At 43.7% G+C, this 19,704-nt stretch overlaps 1 protein-coding gene across 1 annotated transcript in view; it reads right to left on the bottom strand.

Annotated features, from left to right (window-relative positions):
• The window catches only part of PDSS1 (decaprenyl diphosphate synthase subunit 1), a 42,055-nt gene that overhangs the window by 21,544 nt on the left and 807 nt on the right, over positions 1–19,704 (bottom strand). The window contains exons 2-5 of the mRNA XM_058532660.1: positions 16,156–16,220; positions 15,289–15,409; positions 12,447–12,577; positions 2,397–2,538 (exon numbers count right to left, since the gene is read on the bottom strand). Coding sequence (XP_058388643.1) covers positions 2,397–2,538; positions 12,447–12,577; positions 15,289–15,409; positions 16,156–16,220 — 459 coding nt within the window. The remainder of the gene's footprint in view (positions 1–2,396; positions 2,539–12,446; positions 12,578–15,288; positions 15,410–16,155; positions 16,221–19,704) is intronic.

Here is a 19,704-nt window from a genome sequence, read left to right as displayed (position 1 = left end):
TTGGCCCCACCAAAGCACAGCCGCCTTCAGTTTAGTTAGGCTGGACCATTCACTCTCTCCTCAAACCACGTTTTTGTGCCTTTCCACTTACTGTTTCTTCTGCTCAAAGTCCTTCCTCTTCTTCATTTAGCAGACTCACTTGCATAACTAGCTCAGATGGCACCTCCAGGAAGTCCACTCAGATCCCTCAGTCTGCTCGATGCCTCTCTGCTGTGTGAGCACAACATGCCCTGCATAGTGCTGCCCTTGCACTTTCCACCCCATCACTGATTTCCTGTTTACCAGCCTCCTTGAGGGCACGGACTGCGAATTCTCTCAGCCAGTACTTAGCACACTCCAGTGCGGGGCACAATACATGCTTTTCTCCATGGAATCTTGATTCCAAGTTCAATGCTCTTTGCGTTAGATTACACTGCCCCTCATTCCTAGCCAAAATATTTTTTTACTGAACACTAGATAATCAACATTTTTTCAATCTTTTTTAGATTGTGAGTCGATGTCCATGCTGTATTTGCAACTGATTATAAATTATACATAACTGAATTATATGCTGTAATCAAATACAATAATTTGCATATTTAAAGCTATGCATAAGCATTATGTTACAGAGTAATTAGTTATAAATGCTCAAGTTCATAGCAATTTTAATTTGTAGTATTTTCAACATAACCACATTTTAAGTTTTTATTGTCTGTTAATTCTCTAGTATTTAAAATTAGTGATGCTCAGTATGTTTACCAATTAATCATCATTTTATAACATGTTATATCTCGATATAAATATAAATACACATTTATAAAGTCCTTGTACATCTGGAGATAGACACCCACACACATATATCCCTCCCTCAGCCCCTGCGTCATTCGCAGCTCAGGGCTGAGGATCTCTAGGCCTTTACCTCTTTCCTTTTCTGGCCCCGAGGATTCCAGAGGCCAAAACTGAAAAAACTGAAGCCACCAGATTGGGGACGGCCGGGGTGAGGGCTTATAGGAAGCGAGGGCTGGGAACCCGGCAGGGTAAGGAGGGCTGACGGAGGAGGCACTGGGTGAATGGAGTTTTGAATCAGGGACTCAGGAGTTCGGGTTCAGAGGCAGAAAAGGGGAGGAGCCTGGCAGGTGGGCCTGAGCAGGGCAGCCCAGCCTCACAGCGGAAAGAGGAGGAGACAGGGGTACACATGTTCTTCACCTGCACTCCGAGAGGCCCCACAGCAGAGGCCGCCACAAGAGGTCACACGAGCCAAGGAGAAGACCTGAATTCGTTCCTCTAATCCTCCTCCCCGGCCCAAGTCAGGCTGTAGGACAGGCCCTCAAGATGGCCAGTTGACCACAGGGACACGTCATAACTCACCCACGACCTCTCCAAAACGAAACGCCACCCTCTTTTTACCAACCCTCTGATGTACGGAATTCTGTCAATAGGACACACAACTCTTTAATCTAAAATGTGAAATAAAAGGCTTACAAATGAAATCGCAGGACTCGGTTACACAACCAAGTCGTAAGCAAACAGCGTGTGAAGATGACAGTTAACATATATTTCTTCTTTTAATAAGGGCGCTTGAATAACGGGAGGGAACCAGGTACTGTAAATACCGCGCGAGGGGCGGTGAGGAGGGAGACCTCGCCCGCGTTACTGTTCTGTGCGCGCCTCAGAGGGGCAGGACGGCCAACGGAGGGCTGTGTCATGGGAGATGCCTGCCCCTCACAGGCCTGCTCCTCTTCACTTTCATCTGTTCAACGTCATTCCCATCCTTCTACCCATGACTTAAACATCCGCAAAGAAAATTCCCCATTTCGCACACCCCCTTTAGGAAATGCTAATAAAATAACATGGAAACATGCTTTACAATATAGATATATGAACCAAACCCAATTATATAGAGCCTCTATTTAAAAAGGTAAAATTTTCGTGGTAGAACAGTAACCCCCTGATACATACGTATCAGAGGGATATACATATAGATATATAACAAGATTTATTTAATGTATATATAAAAAATATATACGTATATTTTTTGATTTATTTGATTTGACACTCTTGCACATGGCACTCAAATGGTTAAGAAATTGAAGGGATTCTGAGTAATCCGAGCCCTAAAGGAAAATGTATGATTCCTCATGAAATAAATGCTTTTTGGATAACTAGAAAATCCCTTTCCTTACAACCAAAAGGAATTCTATATAAAACTGTGAATAACCAGAACTATTAAGTTTACTTTTCTACAGTGTTATCTATTATCAAATATCTGTACACAGACAAGACATGAACACTATTTTGAAAGTTGGGAGACCACGTTTGAAGAAGCATATTTTACTTTTTAATGAGACAAATCTGAACAATAAATGCAATCCAAAGAGCATGGGCTTGGGTAAGATTCAAAAAGCAGAACAGCATACCTTCTTTTCACCCCAGATCTTATTAACTGTGTGTTTTCCTCTCCGAGAACTTGCGTCATCAATAACGTCGTCGTGAACCAGACTAGCAGTGTGGATCATTTCTGCAATTAAGGCTATGGAGCGCTGGCTGGCTTGCACATCTCTAGTTAACAGAAAGCAATGCTTTTTAACACAGACGCCGCCTAGAACCTTCTCAGCAATCATCTTGTGAAAACTGGACATCGGATCTAGGATAGAGAATTTTATGTCTCTAAGAGAAACTGTATAAAAACATTGGCTTCCCTACAGACCTATTTCTATCATTTGGAGAACATTTTAAAAACACACGAGATACCCTGCCAAGATTATGTTTTATGGACACCAGATTAAGAAGTAGAATTTGTATGACTAACAACAAAAGAAGATTAACATCTCAGAAGTCTGTCCCTCAGGCTGAAGGATCATCTTTATGTCCTAGAGTAGTGGCCTTGGTCAGGTGATCAAGTTTACAATTAGGTTACAATTGAATTTCAGGGATGGACGGGGAAGAGAGGTGAGAAGCAATCTAAAAAATTCTATTAAGGAACCAACGATCATGATGGTCAAAGCTTTTAATACTCTTAAATATGTAGCAAAGGTAGAATTTTTGTAAAAACTTTCTAATTCATATTTAACCTTTGCATTAGAAATTTAAACTTTTATTTCCCAGATTTAACACAAAATATGGGATAAGCACGCTCAAGAAGATAGTGGATGTGAGTTTTATAGTTAAAAGAGAATGTCCCCCAGTTTCTTTTTAATCATCATGATTATCATCATCACCATCATCCATGGGAATTTTTAAAAACTGAATTCTAAGAAAATCAAACTGAGGAAATAACCATGTGAATTTCGGAACCTAAAACATACCCTGACTCAGACACATGGTAACCAAATGTTTCACTTATTCCGAGAGTTTATTTTTCAAATATCATCACGTTATCTCTTAGAGGGGAGAAAAGTGAGAGGGATACTGAAATATAACTTTTTCTTTAAAAATCGAATCTGAACATCTGCGAGAGATAGCGCTCATTCTAATTCCTCCGATCTAGCAGAAAGCAACGAAAAATGAAGTTTAACTACATTAAAGATGTTGGAATTTAACTACAAACACTAAATCAGCAAGAATAATTATCTTCCGATCTTGCTTTAAATATAATTTTAAAATACGGTATTTTGCCAGCAACTCTTACCTAAGATTTTCAAACCAAACCTCAGAACCTTCCAACTCTTTTTAGCCCAGAAATCAATGTAAAGTGATGCTCATTATTTATTAATATGTCACAATCATAATAGTCTAAATAGTTCCAGATCACAATACATTCTTCCAAGGGAGGAGAAGTAAAGCAAGAGAGAGTAGGGACAAATCGTCCTATAAAACCACTTTAGCAAATGAGAAAATGGTGGTTGAGATGGCTTCAAAGAGCTTGCTCTGAATCCTTTAGTGAGACACTCCCAGAACCGACAGTAGGAAGCTTGGACCTTAAATATTTTTCAGGTAAATTTATTGGACCCTATCTTATTTGAGTTGAATGCACAGGAAAAGATGGAGACTTTTATAGTTGTTTTTTTAAATGTAAAGGCTATTTTTTAGAACATCTTCTCAACCAAATTTCAGTCTATAAAATACACACTTCCTACTGGTTAGTAGCAGAACTTACCTTAAAACAACTGTTAAGGCCTCTAGCCTTTCTCATGCATTCATAAGCTGGGCACCACTTCCATTATCACAAACTATGTCAGCAGACAGGGGTTCCTGCTGGGAAGTTGGAGTAAAAGGGCAGCGCTCACTGAGATACTGGAGTTTTGTGTAATTTGAAGATATTAAAACAAAGACAAAGATTTCTGAAAATATTTAGAAATTTCATAGCTTCTACACGTATATAAAATGCCATTTGCCATGGCTAAATTATCAACTGAGGAAATCAGGACTCTTGCTTAGAACGTTATTTGGCATTGTGACACAGCCCCTCTGTAGGATAAACACGGTATTTTGGATGCTTTATAATTTTATCTGATATACTTTTTCCTATACAATGAGGCTCCAATGTGTGTCAGCTTATATCTGGAAAATACTGCCACTGCTTATCCACAGCACAGCATAATGGTTTGGAACCAAAATTTACAGATTACAGAAAAGTCTCACACTATCTTTAAGATGAAATCGCCTAAGTGCCAAAAGGAGTCACGCCTTCAAAAAGCTACTTCCTGCTGTGAAATAGCTGCCATACTTCCCAGCTTCTGGGAGAGGTGTAAGAAAGCCACACAGGCAAGATGGCATGAGGAGAGGAGGCCCTTGGTCTTGAAAGCTGGCTACCTCTCTTCTTCACACCTGCAAGAGGACGCGATGATTCAGCGAGCCCCTCAGGACATCTGGGGTTTTTTCTCCCTTCATTAGATTTAGACTCTTTTCTCTTCATTAGATTTCAAAATGTTTGTAATGAAAAATTTCAAGCATAGACAAAAATAGATGCAATAATATAACGACCCCCCCCACGTACCTTTCACCCAGCTTATGTGTGATTTATTTATTTATTTATTTATTTATTTATTTTTGTGAGGAAGATCAGTCCTGAGCTAACATCCATGCTAATCCTCCTCTTTCTGCTGAGGAAGACCGGCTCTGAGCTAACATCTATTGCCAATCCTCCTCCTTTTTTTTTTCCCCCAAAGCCCCAGTAGATAGTTGTATGTCATAGCTGCACATCCTTCTAGTTGCTGTATGTGGCACACGGCCTCAGCATGGCCGGAGAAGCGGTGCGTCGGCGCGCGCCCGGGATCCGAACCCAGGCCACCAGTAGCAGAGCGCGCACACTTAACCGCCAAGCCAGAGGGCCGGCCCTACATGTGATTTGAATAAAATATTTTTTTCCCTATTCATACTAATTCATAATGTGAAGCCTTAAACAAATTACAGTCATGTGCTGCATAACGATGTTTTGGTCAATGACAGACTGCATATATGATAGTGGTCCTATAAGATTAGTACCATGTAGCCTAGGTGTGTAGTAGGCTGTACCATCTAGGTTTGTGTAAGTGCACTCTGTGATGTTCGCGCAATGATGAAATCGCCTAACGATGCATTTCTCAGAATGTCGTTAAGCACTACATGACAGTACAAGTAAACCCCCAGTGTGGGAAAATTTCTCTCTAAAGAGAAAATCAAACCTTGTCAACGGATCACCTTGGTTTGGGAAAAATGAGGGAAGCAAACAAATTTAAATAGTCAATGTGGTTTCACTTTAACAACAGAGAAGCTTCTGTTCCCAAAACTAGAGGTTGTAGAAAGAACAGAGTTCTCCAGTGGGATACAGAAGGCTCTATTTCTATTTCAAAATGTGCTTCTGTTTTTCTCTTCTGACAATTCTAAAAATAAGTGTTTCACTTTGCTTGTTAGAACTCTGACAAGCTTAGTGTTTCTTAAATATATACCCCTTGTCCACCATGTCAGATCAATACTCTTGAAAATGCAGACTGAGGCCTCACACATAGTGAATCAGAATCTCTAATGACAGGGGTCAGGAATCTGCATTTTTATTCTATTTTTATTATTATTTTTTTTTGTGAGGAAGATCAGCCCGCAGCTAACACCTGTTGCCAATCCTCCTCTTTTTTGCTGAGGAAGATGGGCCCTGGGCTAACATCCATGCCCATCTTCCTCTACTTTATATGTGGGACGCGTGCCACAGCGTGGCTTGATGAGTGGTGCATAGGTCTGCGCCTGGGATCCGAATCTGCAAACCCCAGGCCGCCAGAAGCAGAACGCACGATCTTAACCACTACACCACCAGGCCGGCCCCTGGAATATGCATTTTTAAAGAGCATGCTGGGTGATTCTGATGCACAAAGTTTGGGAGACACTGCTCTATCAAGTGGGGGTATTCACTTGATTTACTGCCAGCCACACATGGAAGCTTCTCCTAAGAAGGGTTTTGGTACAAGCACAGCCTTTGCTGATCCACGGCTGCACTGCCTCTAAACCACGGGCACATGGAACGAGAGGCCACTCTCCTATACTAAAGGTGACTTGAAACGTGGGGGGTCAGTTCAAAGGTCTCTTCACAGCCAAGAGCAGAAAGGCTCAGCCGCTCTGAACAGCATCTTCGCGGGAAGGGGACTCTTCTTTCCTCTCTTCCTCTGCATCATTATGAAGTTTAAAGGACACGAATGGATGCTTCATCAGTTTGGTCCTGAAGAAACTCACTACTTAAAATGCACATGAAGCCCCTGTCTCTCTCCCCATAAAATTCTTCAGGATGTGAATTGCATTTCCTCGTTGTTACCTGAGAACAGTACACATATTCAAGTTTTCAGTATGTTGAACGATATATCCATACAGACTCAAATAAGATCTTATCTTCATCTGCCCCTGAATTGACTTGCTGCAAGTTTGGGTCCTTCGACTATTAAGACTGTGGAATGTGTTCTGCTTTACCCTCTCTTTCATCTCCCTGTCAGATCTGTGGATCCAGAAAAGGCGCCTCCAGAGGGAGAGAGAAGCCTCTCCAGGCACATTCTCTCTGTACTGATGTGAGACAATGTAACGATGGGGTTTGAATTAGTTTCCTGTGGCTGCTGTGACAAATTACCACAGACCTGCTGGTTTAAATCAACAGAAATTCTCTCACAGTTCTGGAGGCCACAAGTCCAAAACCAGTTTCACTGAGCTGAAATTAAGGTGTCAGCAAGGCTGTGCCCCCTCCACACACTCTAGGGGAGAAGCCTTTCCTCACTCCTTCCAGCTGCTGGTGGCTGTTGGCAGGCCTTGGCTTGTGGCCACATCACTCCAATCGTTAAGGCAGCCATCTTCAGATCTCTCTCCTCCAACTTCACATCGCCTTCTCTTCTGTGTGTGTCAGTCTCCCTCTACCTCCCTCTGATAGGGATACATGTGATTGCATTCAGGGCCCATAAGATAATCCAGGAAGATCTCCCTATTTCAACATCCTTAACTTAATCACATCCGCAAAGACTCTTTTTTGCCACATATAACATAACACAGGTTGCAAGGTTTAGGACATCGACACCTTTAGTGGGGCCATTTTTCAGCCTAACACAGTTTCTTACCTCCACTAGCCTCTTCTGTTAAGGCTTGAATGTTTCCTTCTCTGTGATCCAGTTCTTGAAATTACTTGATTTTATTGCACCTGTCTAAAATCTGGTTTGTGCTCATTACTGATACTACCTTGAAGTCTCACCTTCCACAGTGGCCTTCAGGCTGAATGCGTGGGACTGAAGGAGCTCCTGAGCATCTCGCGCTCTCTGCTACTCATCTTCGGCCTCATTTCTTCTTCTTTTTTTTTTTTTTTGTGAGGAGATCAGCCCTGTGCTAACATCTGCCAATCCTCCTCTTTTTTTGCCGAGGAAGACTGGCCCTGGGCTAACATCCATGCCCATCTTCCTCCACTTTATAGGGGACGCCGCCACAGCATGGCTTGCCAAGCAGTGTGTCAGTGCACGCCCGGGATCCGAACTGGCAAACCCCGGGCCGCTGCAGTGGAGCGCGCGCACTTAACTGCTTGCGTCACTGGGCCGGCCCCATTCGGCCTCATTTCTGTTTCCTGGCCTTTGTCTCTGGCCACTGCGATCCTGTTCCCTTTTCTTGTATTCCTTACCAGCATGTCGACGATGTTATTGGCACGAACATCAAAGGTGCCTTCCATCTAAGGAACAGCAGAGTGCAGGAGGGATGCCTGTCGCTCCAACTTGCTTAGCAGGTCATCATCCTTGGCCACGGGCCATCTGCCTTCATAAACCCAAATGAGCACCAGGCTCAGAGTGACATCTGTCTCTCTTTGCTGGGAATGGCGGTTTCAAGCTTGATCATAACAGTCATGAATTCATTAGCAGTTTTAATATCAAGAGAAAAGAGTTGACATCCACGAGCAGCAGCTCCTGAGTATTTCAGATTTATCTCCGGATAAAATTGAAGCCTGCAAAGTTGCATCGCAAATGATGCAGGGTTCGTGCTATTGTTTATTTACTTGCTGCTGAAGGAGCATGGCAGAAGTTTCAGAAGCTTTGGATGTGTGGAGAGCGACCCACCACGATGACATCTTAGACCTGCAACTGATCCAGGCTGGCTTGGTGCAGGATCGAGGGTGCTAGAAAATAATGCAGCATTTGGTTTTTGCAAATTGGGCACAGCTAATGAAAGTGTGGAAGTTGATTCCTTCGGTGATGAACGCGGCCTCCTCCAGGCGTGGTAGGTGCTGGAAGAGGGTGCTCAGAGCACGTTCAAAAGCCCTACTGCCCTCTTGCTCTCACGGATGTTCTCCTTGGCCTTGACCTCACCAATGGAAGGGATGACCATCTCGTTATCAAAATCTCCTCCAGCTCAGTAGGTAGCCCTTATTATAGTCTTCACTTCCAGGTCTGTTTTAATAATGAGTATGGACACATCCAAAGTGCCATCTCCTAGGGTGAAGAAAAAACATCTCTTTCGGTACCAACCTTCCTGCCCATCCCCTAAAGAGCCACAGCAGTAGCTGGCTCAATGATTTGGAACACACAGAAACCAGGAATGGTTCCAGAATCATTAGTGGCCTGACCCTAGGAATCATTCCAGTGAGCTGGTGTTGTAATGACTGTTTTGTTACAGTTTTCCCACAGTAGGCTTTCATAATTTCCTTTGTCTCTGTGAGAATCATAAAAGTTACTTCCTCTGATTTTTATCACACTCGGACCCTTGACCTAGTAACTAATGTGAAAACTGCATTTTATAATCTGTGCCATCTGATCAAATGTCTGGCTATGTAAACTGAACTTGTGGGATTCAATGCCAGTGGACTATTTGCACAATCAAGTTCAAGAGATCTGGGCCCAATCCACCTTGAGTAGTCCTGTCATCCTGATCAATGGCAATGATATCCCCTTTCCAGTGCTGGAAAATTTCCACACAGTAATGGATGGCGCCAAGACCAAAGAGAGTAGGTCCCTCCAATGAGGTTGCTGAGTGGGATAGATCTGGCTTGTTTGAGCAAGATTAGACATTACAGCTGAGCTGGATGCTATGAGTACAGCAATTTTACAGAAATCTATTTATTATAAAGCTCGTTTTTGATCTGGATTCTTTGATGAAGTCAGGCTTGACCTATAGTTAGTTTGGGTTTTGCTGAACTGTGTCGCAGGTGGTGTTCTCTGTGAAGCAGACTCAGAAGTTTCAAGTACAGAATATCTACTGAGGCGTGCCCTGGGGTCAACGCCTGAGGAAGGGAGAGGGGGAAACAGGACTGAGTAGACGGAGAAGTTTCCAGAATGCAGGCCCATCCACAGCTGCAGCCACCCCCTAGTGCACCTTGGGGCTAGAACGGCCCTTCACCTATCAGTCCCCAGATGTGGGCTGCCTCAGAAGGCCATGGCCTCGGGTGAGAGGATTCTCTGCAGCCAGGCCATCCTTGAAGGGGCTGAGAGCGGAAGGCTCTCTACCAACAATATGCGGTTCAGCAGCTGGGCAGAGAGTCCTTTGCTGAGAGGGGATCCGGGCGATACATCCCAGAATCCACCACAGCTCTGTTTTCTGGACCTTTCAAATCTGAGTCATCAGTTGTGTGCATTCCGACTTTCCCCGCCCAGGTACTGTGGTTATCAGGATACAGAGAGGACAAAGAAAGACTGGGTCTTAAGCTCCTGGGGGCCGTATTACCTTTTGAGAGTGTATTGTAAGCTATAGATACCCTTCCCCAGAAAGGTGCAAATACACAAAAAGTTTTGCATACAATCCTAAGGGGCTCACAGACCCCCCTAACTCCCACGAACCTCAGGTTAAGAAGTCCCAGTAAAGTAATCTAGCAGGGAGCATTAAATGGACAGCTAAAAGCTTAATAAAGCAAAAAGAGAAAAATCAATAAAAGGTAGTCCGCCACCATTCTATTCTGTGTTCTAAAATCCCCTCCAGGATTACTGTTAACCTATTTAATACACATCTCTGAAGCCAGATGATGTCTTGACAAGCCTCACAGGAGCTGTGAAACTTTGATTAAAGCACATGAAGTACTGCAACGGGTTCTGGTGCCTCTGGGGCTGAGGACACCTCTGGCCGCACAGGCTAAAAGCAGCCTGTATGTGGTCCTGCTCCTGAACCTTGAGCCACCTTTTTTCCATATTGTTCTAAGTCTTTCTCAGGAAGCAAAATCACACATGGCCCAGGTCTCCAGAAGCTCTCCCCACTAGCCCCTTCTTGCTTTAAGTGGCATGGAATTAACAGCTAGATATTTAGCCCAATAAAAGCCTGATCCAAAAGAGTCCTTAGGAAAAAGTACTCTCAAGAAATTGGGGCTTGGAGAGTAATATTGCTAAGATATTGTACCACCCAAACGCGCCACAATCGCGACCCACACCCTAATGCCTGACACTGCCTCTGCCCCACCGCCTTTAGTAAATAGGCCCCGCCCTGATTACTCACAGGGAGAACGGAGCTGCAGCTAGAACACCCCTGGAGAGGGCAGCACGGAACTTACTGGTTAAACTAGCAATGCCTTTTCTGTGTGATATTCTCCCAGGTTTTCTACAACCAACAGTTTATACAGTTTCAATAAGGCAAACTGAAAAAACTTTCAATGATGGGGATAACAGCTGACAGTGCGGAGTATTTTCCTTCCCATGTTATCTCTGAGGATAATGAACTGTATTATGTATTAATCTGAGAAATTAAAAATAGAAATACACACTCTGTCTAGACCAGTGGTTCTCAACCAGCGACGATTTTGCTCCCCAGGGGACACTTGACAATGTCTGGAGACATTTTTGCTTCTCATCAACAGGGGTCGGGGTTGGGGGCTATTACTGGCATCTAGTGGGTAGAGGCCAGGAATGCTGCTACACCCTACAACCCCACAACAAAGAATTATCTGGCCCAGAATGTCAGTCATGCCAATGCTGAGAACCCCTGCTCTAGAACACATGAGATGTATTTCAAGTTTGGTTTGGAGGGAGCATTTCTGCTGCCCTGCCTTCCAGCTGAGGTGAAAGTGGTCCTGATCACCGTTAAAAGGTCACCGCTCCTTCAAACGACACTGTGAGCTTTTCCAAAGTCTGGGGTAAGTGGAAGGCAGCTGTGAGCACGGTGTCGTGTGCTGAAGGGCACAGCAGCAAGGCACAAAAGGCTGTGGTGGGCAGAGGTGAGCATCCGCTCAGGAGCAACTTCTGATGCTCCTGATGTTCCGCACCATCCTTATAGGTCGTGCTGACAAACCTGAGGCTTTCCTTAAAGTATCATCAATTGAGAAAAGCAAATATGTTCAGCCTAGGGAAATGTATTAGTACATATGGTCTACTGGAATTTCCATCAATAGATTACGTGATATAAAAATAATAACTATGAGGACACTCCAGCAAAATGACAAAGAGTTTCAAAAACAGCGGTGCAAACAAAGCAGAACACAAAATTATATCTGTAGTATAACTGAACACAAGAGTAGAGGGGCAGAGCAATGACAAAGATGGCTGCATGCGGTAATGGGTCAATTCTTTTTCCTTTTAAGATTTCCTTTAATATTAAAATGTTGCCATTGTTTTAATATTTAAAGATTTTATATAGATTCAAAACACAAAAGTTGAGGACCGATGGTCAAAATGCCTTCTTTTAACAAAATTTTTTGGGCACGTTTCTGAAGGTCACAGGAAGGGAGGCATTGCGGGGGCGGAGGGGGGTGCCCAGAATCACGGCACAGCTCATAACTTTATGACCATCCACCTTTGGACCAACTGCCCCGTGTGTATAATGATTACACATATGCATACATCCTGGTATTCTTTACTTCTGAACGAGAAAACTAAATTTGGCTTTTAAAATTTTTTCTAAAATGTTCCTTTGCAGCTGAAGTTGTTCTTCCACGGGCATTAAAAAGTGTGGGAAAGGAAGATGCCCAGACCAGATTCCAGAGTGACCTTAGTGACCCAAAGCCAGAAACTACTCCTTACAAGTGAATTCTTAAATACACACCACTTCTTAACAGGAAACTAGATGGTAACCTTGGGAAGGGAGATTTGCCAAATATGAAAACGACAGAGGACCGAAAGCAAATAACTCACCGGGAGTTATTATGATGAATATTACAGGCTCGGGCCATTAGCACCACAATAATTGGTCGAAAAGCTTTTCCTTTTCCATCAAAGTAATATTCAGACATTTCCTTAAGTTCTTTTGTAGATATGAGAAGTTCCTGAAATAAAGTGTCTGTGTCAATACAGAATCGTAATTGCACAAAAAGTCCACAGGATTTCTTTCACAAAACTTTGATTTAATCTCAGTGTGCTCACTTCAGTTGAGAAATTCAATACTCAGACAAGGTTCCCGCATTGTATGGCCACAAACCTGGCTGCCCTGCGGCAGGCCCCAAGCGGCCTACATGCTAGGGCAGCTCCTGCCACCTGCCCCAATGACTCCAAGAGACAGCAGCGAGGGAGGAAAGCACTAGGCGGCCCGGGCACTCTGGGCCAGTGACAGCACGAGAGAGAAAGGAACTGGGGCTGGGAGCAGCTTGGAAGACGGAGGGGAGGGGACAAAGATGGGGAGAGTGGGAGCCAGCGGCTGTCAGGAGCCCACGAAGCAGGAGGTCAGAGGGTGTCTGGGGTAGAGAGGCAAAGCTGCGTATCTGGGGCAGGAAGATATAAGGTGGCGGCCGGGGGGAAGCAGCAGAGGTCAGCAAGTCTGGCTCGGCCATTACTCAGCAACAGGTATGTCAAAGGTTCAGAGAGGAAGTTTAAGACATGGTTGGCCTGATTGCGAGGAGCTTACAACTGAATTGGGGAGACAAAAATTTTAAAAATATGAAATATTCAATGAATAATACAGTGGTGACTTGAACAATGCCGTACGTTAAATGCATTAGTTCAGAGAAGGGAGAGCTCAGAGTGGGCTAGAAAAACTGAACATTTCATGGAGGAGATAAGCTTTGAGCTGGGGTTAAAGGATAAGCAGGATTTTCATTTGTGAAGAGGAGGGAGAGCCCTGCAGCTGATGGGCGTGTCTGACATATCTGCTGTTCAGGGACTTGCTGGAAAGGATCAGAGCTGGTACCCCCGGAAGCAGTGGGAGATAATGGACCCAGACGGCCCTCAGCCAGGCTCAGGCGAACAGGATACAGCCGCCAGTCATTAACTCACTGAATTATTGACTCAGCGCCAAGCACGGCAATAAACACAACAGTTACAAAGATAAAGGAGCCGGTCCCCTGCCTACAAGGAGCTCAGCGCATAGACGGGGAGGAGTAAAACAGTAACTGCAGGATAACATGATGTGGGGTGATGCGTGCTGTCCCTGAGGTAAGCGCAGTCACCCTTTGAGCACGGAGGAGGGACCTGTGGCTCAGGCTGAGATGGGGAGGACGGGAGCAGGAAGGACAGGGCAACAGGAATGGGGGCGGCTGACCTACGGCCACGGGGACTGAAGGCAGGAGACAGCCTGGGAGGATGTGGAGGGGGAAGGAGAGGGATGAGTGGAGGATCCTTCTGGGTTCCTGGGTGGCGCCTTCGATGAATAGGAAAAACAGAAGAAAAAACAATTAGTAAGGGAAAGTAGTCTCTGATATGTTAAGTTGGAGACAGTCATGGACGCTCCCTGGAGTTGCCCAGTGAGCAGTCAGATGTATGGGTTTAGGAGAGAGAATTCAAGCTGGAATTGAGATATTATCTGGGAGTCATAAGTATGAAACGGGTAAACTGAGGATACAGAGAGGGGCGGGGCCGAGAGAACCCTAGGGAAGCGCAAAATTAAAGGGGTTGGGTGGGGGGACAGAGAGGACCCAGGAAGCAGACTGAAGGACGGCCTCAGCACTAGGAGAACAGGGAGAGTGCAGACGCCCAGGGAAGAGTTTCACGGAGCGGGGAGTGGTCCAGTGTCCAATGTTCAAAAAAGTCAAGGAAGATGAAAAGCAAAGGGTCCACTGGATTAGAAGGAAGCGCCGGACGACCCGGGCAAAGACGGTTTCGGAGGAGAGGCCGGAAAGGAAGGGCAGCGTGACGGGGCAGACAGAGAGAGGGCAGAGAAGACTGGGAGAGAAGGGGGCCTGGGACACAGGGGCAACGGACGGTCCTTCACAAGATGGACGTGAAGGAGCCGGAGCACCCAAAACCAGGCGAGAAGACAGGAAGAGGGCGAGTCTGCAGATAAAGCAGAGACACAGGCGACTGCGGGGCAGCTCCTAGGGCACTGAGGAGGGGGCAAAGGGGAGGGGACTCAACTGGAGGTGAAGGGACTGTCCTGGAAAGGAGGGGAGCACTGACTTCACCGAGGCAGGAAGGAAGGAGGCAAGCCTGGAGACAGACGCAGACGACAGAGCAGGAGGGGGCTCCTCCTCCACGGCCTCTGCCGGTCTGTCAAACGGGGGGCGGCGTTGCTGTGGAACAGGAGGGGGCGGCGCTTGAGGAGGAAAGGGGAGAACCTTGCGAGGATAAGGCAGCTGACAAGGGGCACGTGCACTCCTCCGGGCAGCATCTGAGGATCCACGTGAGGTTGGGAGCCAGTCAAAGTTTTGGGGGAAGAAAGTGTTTAATGCGGAAAGCCCTATTTGGGGCAGTCCGGCCCCGACATTCAGAACCGGATGAGGAAGACCTAAGCAGGAATCGCCGGGGGCTTCAGTGTTTCAACACGCCTGGTCAAGGAATCGGAGGAACAGGTCAGAGAACCCACTGGACAAGTAGGCGCTGGCTGTACCATTTTTTGCAGTTCCCCAACTTGGCAACAGCCTCTTTCTGGATGGTAACACGTGCTGCATCCTCCGTATTGCCCCACAGCTGTTGCTCAAGAAACATTTGAAACTTGACATTCGCGCATCGAGTTTGTAACGGCATCAAACATATGTGAAAACTCACACTGTTTTTCATAATTCTAAGAAATCAACGTTACTTCACAGCATCATCAGAACTATCTTACCTTTCTAATGTCCTCATATAGACCTTTCAAGTCTCTCCAACCAAGTTTAAAAGGATCGGTGTATTTCTCACCACTCCGGGTTTTACTATGACAACACACTGCCGACGTCGTGTGATGGAACCTGGGACAGGCACAAACGTACACAGTGTAGGTCTGAGTGCTGCTTTATGAAGTGAGGTCATTTCTTTCTTTTTTTTTTTTTTTTTTTGTGAGGAAGACTAGCCCTGAGCTAACATCCAGTGTCAATCCTCCTCTTTTTACTGAGAAAGATTGGCCCTGGGCTAACATCTGTGCCCATCTTCCTCTACTTTATATGAGAAGCTGCCACAGCACGGCTTGACAAGTGGTGTGTCGGTGCACGCCCAGGATCTGAACCTGTGAACCCTCGGGCTGCCACACTTATCCGCTACACCACCAGGCTGGCCCCAAGGTCATTTCATTTTTAAGTAAGAATTATATACATATGTGCATATACTTATATATGTAATAAAGTCAGATGATGGAAAACTTAAGCCCAGATACTTGCTGGAAATTAAGCGCAAATCCAAAACGGTCATTAACATTTAGAAAAACATACAGAACTCTGTTCTTGCTAAACGATACGTCAATAGTTCATTTTTATAACCAGGACCTTGAGAACCCACAAAATCAAAGAAAGACTAAACTATGTTCATTGTGTTCTGGGTTGAGTTTAAATTTTATTATATTCTCATTTTTTGAAGAGGCAGAGATCACACACAGTAGATATTGTAGCATTTAGTTAAACAACATTAAATTTGTTGGACTAGCCAACTACAATTTAGAATAGAAATTTACTAGCAATACAGTTAATAATTTTAGTAGTTACAATATGCATTATAAACTTACCGTGGTATACTATATATATTTGGAAAAGCAGATGTTAAACTCTTCACAAGATTAAAATAGGACATCTATAAAACAAAAGTATCAAGAAACTTGTAAGAATATGCATGAAAAACTTGTTTATAATACTAGATAAATAAAAACTCTCATAACTCATAATAATCTTTATCTTTTAATGTCCATTTTGAGGTAGACTGAAAACTTTTGAAAAATGACAAAAAGTTTCCTTATTACAAAAGCAACATTTGTCATTACAGAAAATATAAGTAAGAAAAAAGCAGAAAATAAAAAACATCTATAGTCTATCCCTTGGCCCAAAGAAAGCTACTTTCCATATTCATATCTATCTTTCCAGATCTGAAAGCAGTTTTAAGACAATCATTTCCATTTAACTAAGACTGGTCAGAGAATAGTAAAGATCAGTGTTATTTACATGCTTTTAAATTCTTAAATTGGTTTAAAATAGACAGTAATCAAGATCCCAAAGGCATCAGCCCAGATGGTGAAAAGGAAAAAGATTTCAACATTAAGGAAGGAATTTACATTTACACAAACACTGCCTATTTTAAGTTATTGTTCCTAAACACACTTGGAAATGGTACCTCTTGATAAGTAATGTTAAAAAACAAAGAAGCCCAGGGCCAGCCCAGTGTAGCGCTCGGAGTTCGCAGGTTTGGATCCAGGCGCGGACCTACACACTGCTTATCAAGCCATGCTGTGGTGGTGTCCCACTATAAAGTAGAGGAGGATGGGCACGGATGTTAGCCCAGGGCCAATCTTCCTCACCAAAAAAAGAAAAAAAAAAAAAGAACACAAACAAGCCGAGCAGCACATTTTGATGATATTAACCTAATCAGAGATCAAAGAACAGGAGACTACTTCTGAAAGATTCAGAGGTGGTGATGGTCAATTTTAGTTCCAACAATTAGTAACCACTATTATGGGCCAGGAATTGTGACAGGTACTGGGGACCAAAGTCGGCCAGGCCTTTCAAAAATAACTAATTTATTAATCTAATGTGATGTAGAGTATTTGAGTATTTGAAGCAAAAAGGATGAATTTAGCACAAGAAAAATAAAACTCATCCACTCTATTAGTAATCAAGTCTTGCAACACGCTTTTACACTATTATTTGATCCTCACACATATGAGAATGTGCTTTATTCCAGCTGGGGAACTTGAAGTTCAGAAAAGTTAAAGTCTGCAAAACTGGTATACAGCTATGTTTACAATAAATCAGAGGGAAAAAGCACCTATAGAACTGTGTGCATTATGTGATCTTGCTAAAAATTTATACACACAAGCACAAATAAAATGCATAGAGAATAGGGTTTGGAAGCATATAAACCAGGGTATTAAAAAGTTATTTTGGAATAAATAGATTTGTGGGAGTTTTTTGTTTTATTCCTTTTTTTATATTTTCTGATTTTTCTCTAGTGAAAACATATTGCTTTAGACATACTTAAAACACAGTGAAGGCTGACTTTATTAGGCAGGCAGCAGCCAACTAAACTGGTCTGAGTTCTGTTCTTTCCACTGTAGTGTTACATATTCATTAAACCAATAAGAACATTTATGACATCCCAGGCAATTACAAAGTCCCAAGAAAACGTGATAATCTACTCTTTTGATTTTACCATTATATGACACTTACCTCACTTCTTTCAGCCTTCCTGGGTAATTAACTCATACAAACTCAGCACTTTATTAAAATACTTATTCAGTTTGAGACCTAAACTCTAACCTGGAATGAAAAGTTAAAATTACCCAGCTAATACAGAGTGCTCTTAACCACTAGGCAGCGTTTAAGTGGGAAAAAGCATGGTCTTTGGAAGATAGATCATGGTTCAAATCCCAACATTTCCTGTCTGTGCTAACCTGTGACATCTGTCTGATCATGCCTACTCATGGACAGATGAGATTAATTTAGAGGGTATACAACAAACTTTTAACTCAGAGCCTAATATACTGTGTACATTTTAATACAGCATCTATTCAGTCAAGCTATTTTCTGCTTTAAGAGTAGCTTAGGGCAATGTTTTCCAAAGCGAGGTTAGAGGTGTTGAGAAGAGCAGTCAAGTATTAAAACGCAGTTGTGAAACTAGAGTTGTACCACTACCTGCAGTAGCAACAATCATTTTCCAATTCTGATTTTGTTCCCTACCCTTCCATCATGTATACTCCCTGAAAATCAACCTTGCCTTCCATGAATTTACTTTTTTAAAAAAGAGAAAATGCTCAGTAAGAAGACTTACTGACAAGCGATTTGGCACAATCAAATGCGCATTGGTTCTTGTCCCATTACAAGATTTGCTAACACTACCCTGGAGAAGGGGGATCAGGTACCTACATCAGGAAGCAGTAGAGCTGCATCAGAGAGCCCGACGTATTATCGTTGCTTTTTGTCCCCAAGGACTATCAGGCCCTAAGAGACTTGAACTAACCAAAACACACACGCCTGAGGCAGACACCAGAAGGCTAATATGTTAATGTATAGTGAAAAATAGCACTGACGCACGAATCTGAAACATACGGCACTGGCATCATCAGTGTAGCGCCCCCTTGTGGTCATTAAGGCAGACATGGGAGCCATCAGTATCTTCCCTCCAGGAAAGCATTCCTTAAGTTGCTTGGTGGACATGGAATCAAAAAAAGGAACGTCAAAGAGAAGTATCTGGGCTGGCCCAGTGACTAGTGGTTGAGTTCAGCACACTCTGCTTCGGCGGCCTGGGGTTCACGGGTTTGGATCCCAGGGGTGGACTGACACCACTTGTCAGCCATGCTGTGGCAGTGATGCACATACAAAACAGAGGAAGACTAGCACAGATGTTAGCTCAGGGCTAATCTTCCTCAGCAAAAAAAAAAAAAAAAAGTATCCAATGGCAGCAGATGGATGGTGCATCTACCTCTCCATTGGTGGCACTAGAAATATTTGAAGTCTGGCTAGGACAGTACTGAACTGGATCCCAGCAAAGCCCTGAGACTCTTCTCCCATCTTCTCTTTACTGTCTAGTCCATCTATTAACCCAGCTGCCAGTCTCTCTTCAAATGTCTAATTTAGATAAGCTGTGATATGTATCCACTTTGATACAAAGTACACATTTATAAATGCTACATATTTCATATTGGTAAATGGTGTTTGATGGGAATATGAAGTGTACCAAATCTGACTGAAACAGAAGTCCTAAATTCAAACAAACTTTTAAAAAATGAGCGCTGCAGATGAGAGGTGAACACGTACAACTACTGTGTGACTGGAGAAGTCTCCAAAAAGGACAGCGAGTCCACAGATTTTGCACAGTTATGCTAAACAGTAGCGGCCTACCCTATGGCAGGCTGAGAATCAGTCAACACAGAGTGCAGAAGAGACTCACAGAGCCACAGAAACACGTCCATTCACAGGGGCAGAACTGACCGGAGAGGGAGATAAACGAGATTGGGTCCAAAAGCAGCGGAGAGCGTCAGGGAGTCATGGTTAATGCTGAGATTCTGATTCTACTTCAAGAAGTCATAGGTCAAATTAAAGATGATCCAAGGTTTCTCTACTTGGGA

The sequence above is a fragment of the Diceros bicornis genome, chromosome 36 (assembly GCF_020826845.1).
Source record: "Diceros bicornis minor isolate mBicDic1 chromosome 36, mDicBic1.mat.cur, whole genome shotgun sequence".
NCBI classification, from domain to species: Eukaryota; Metazoa; Chordata; class Mammalia; order Perissodactyla; family Rhinocerotidae; genus Diceros; species Diceros bicornis.
The sequence above is the reverse complement of the archived record's forward strand: the minus strand, read 5'-3'. Positions and strand labels throughout refer to the sequence as shown.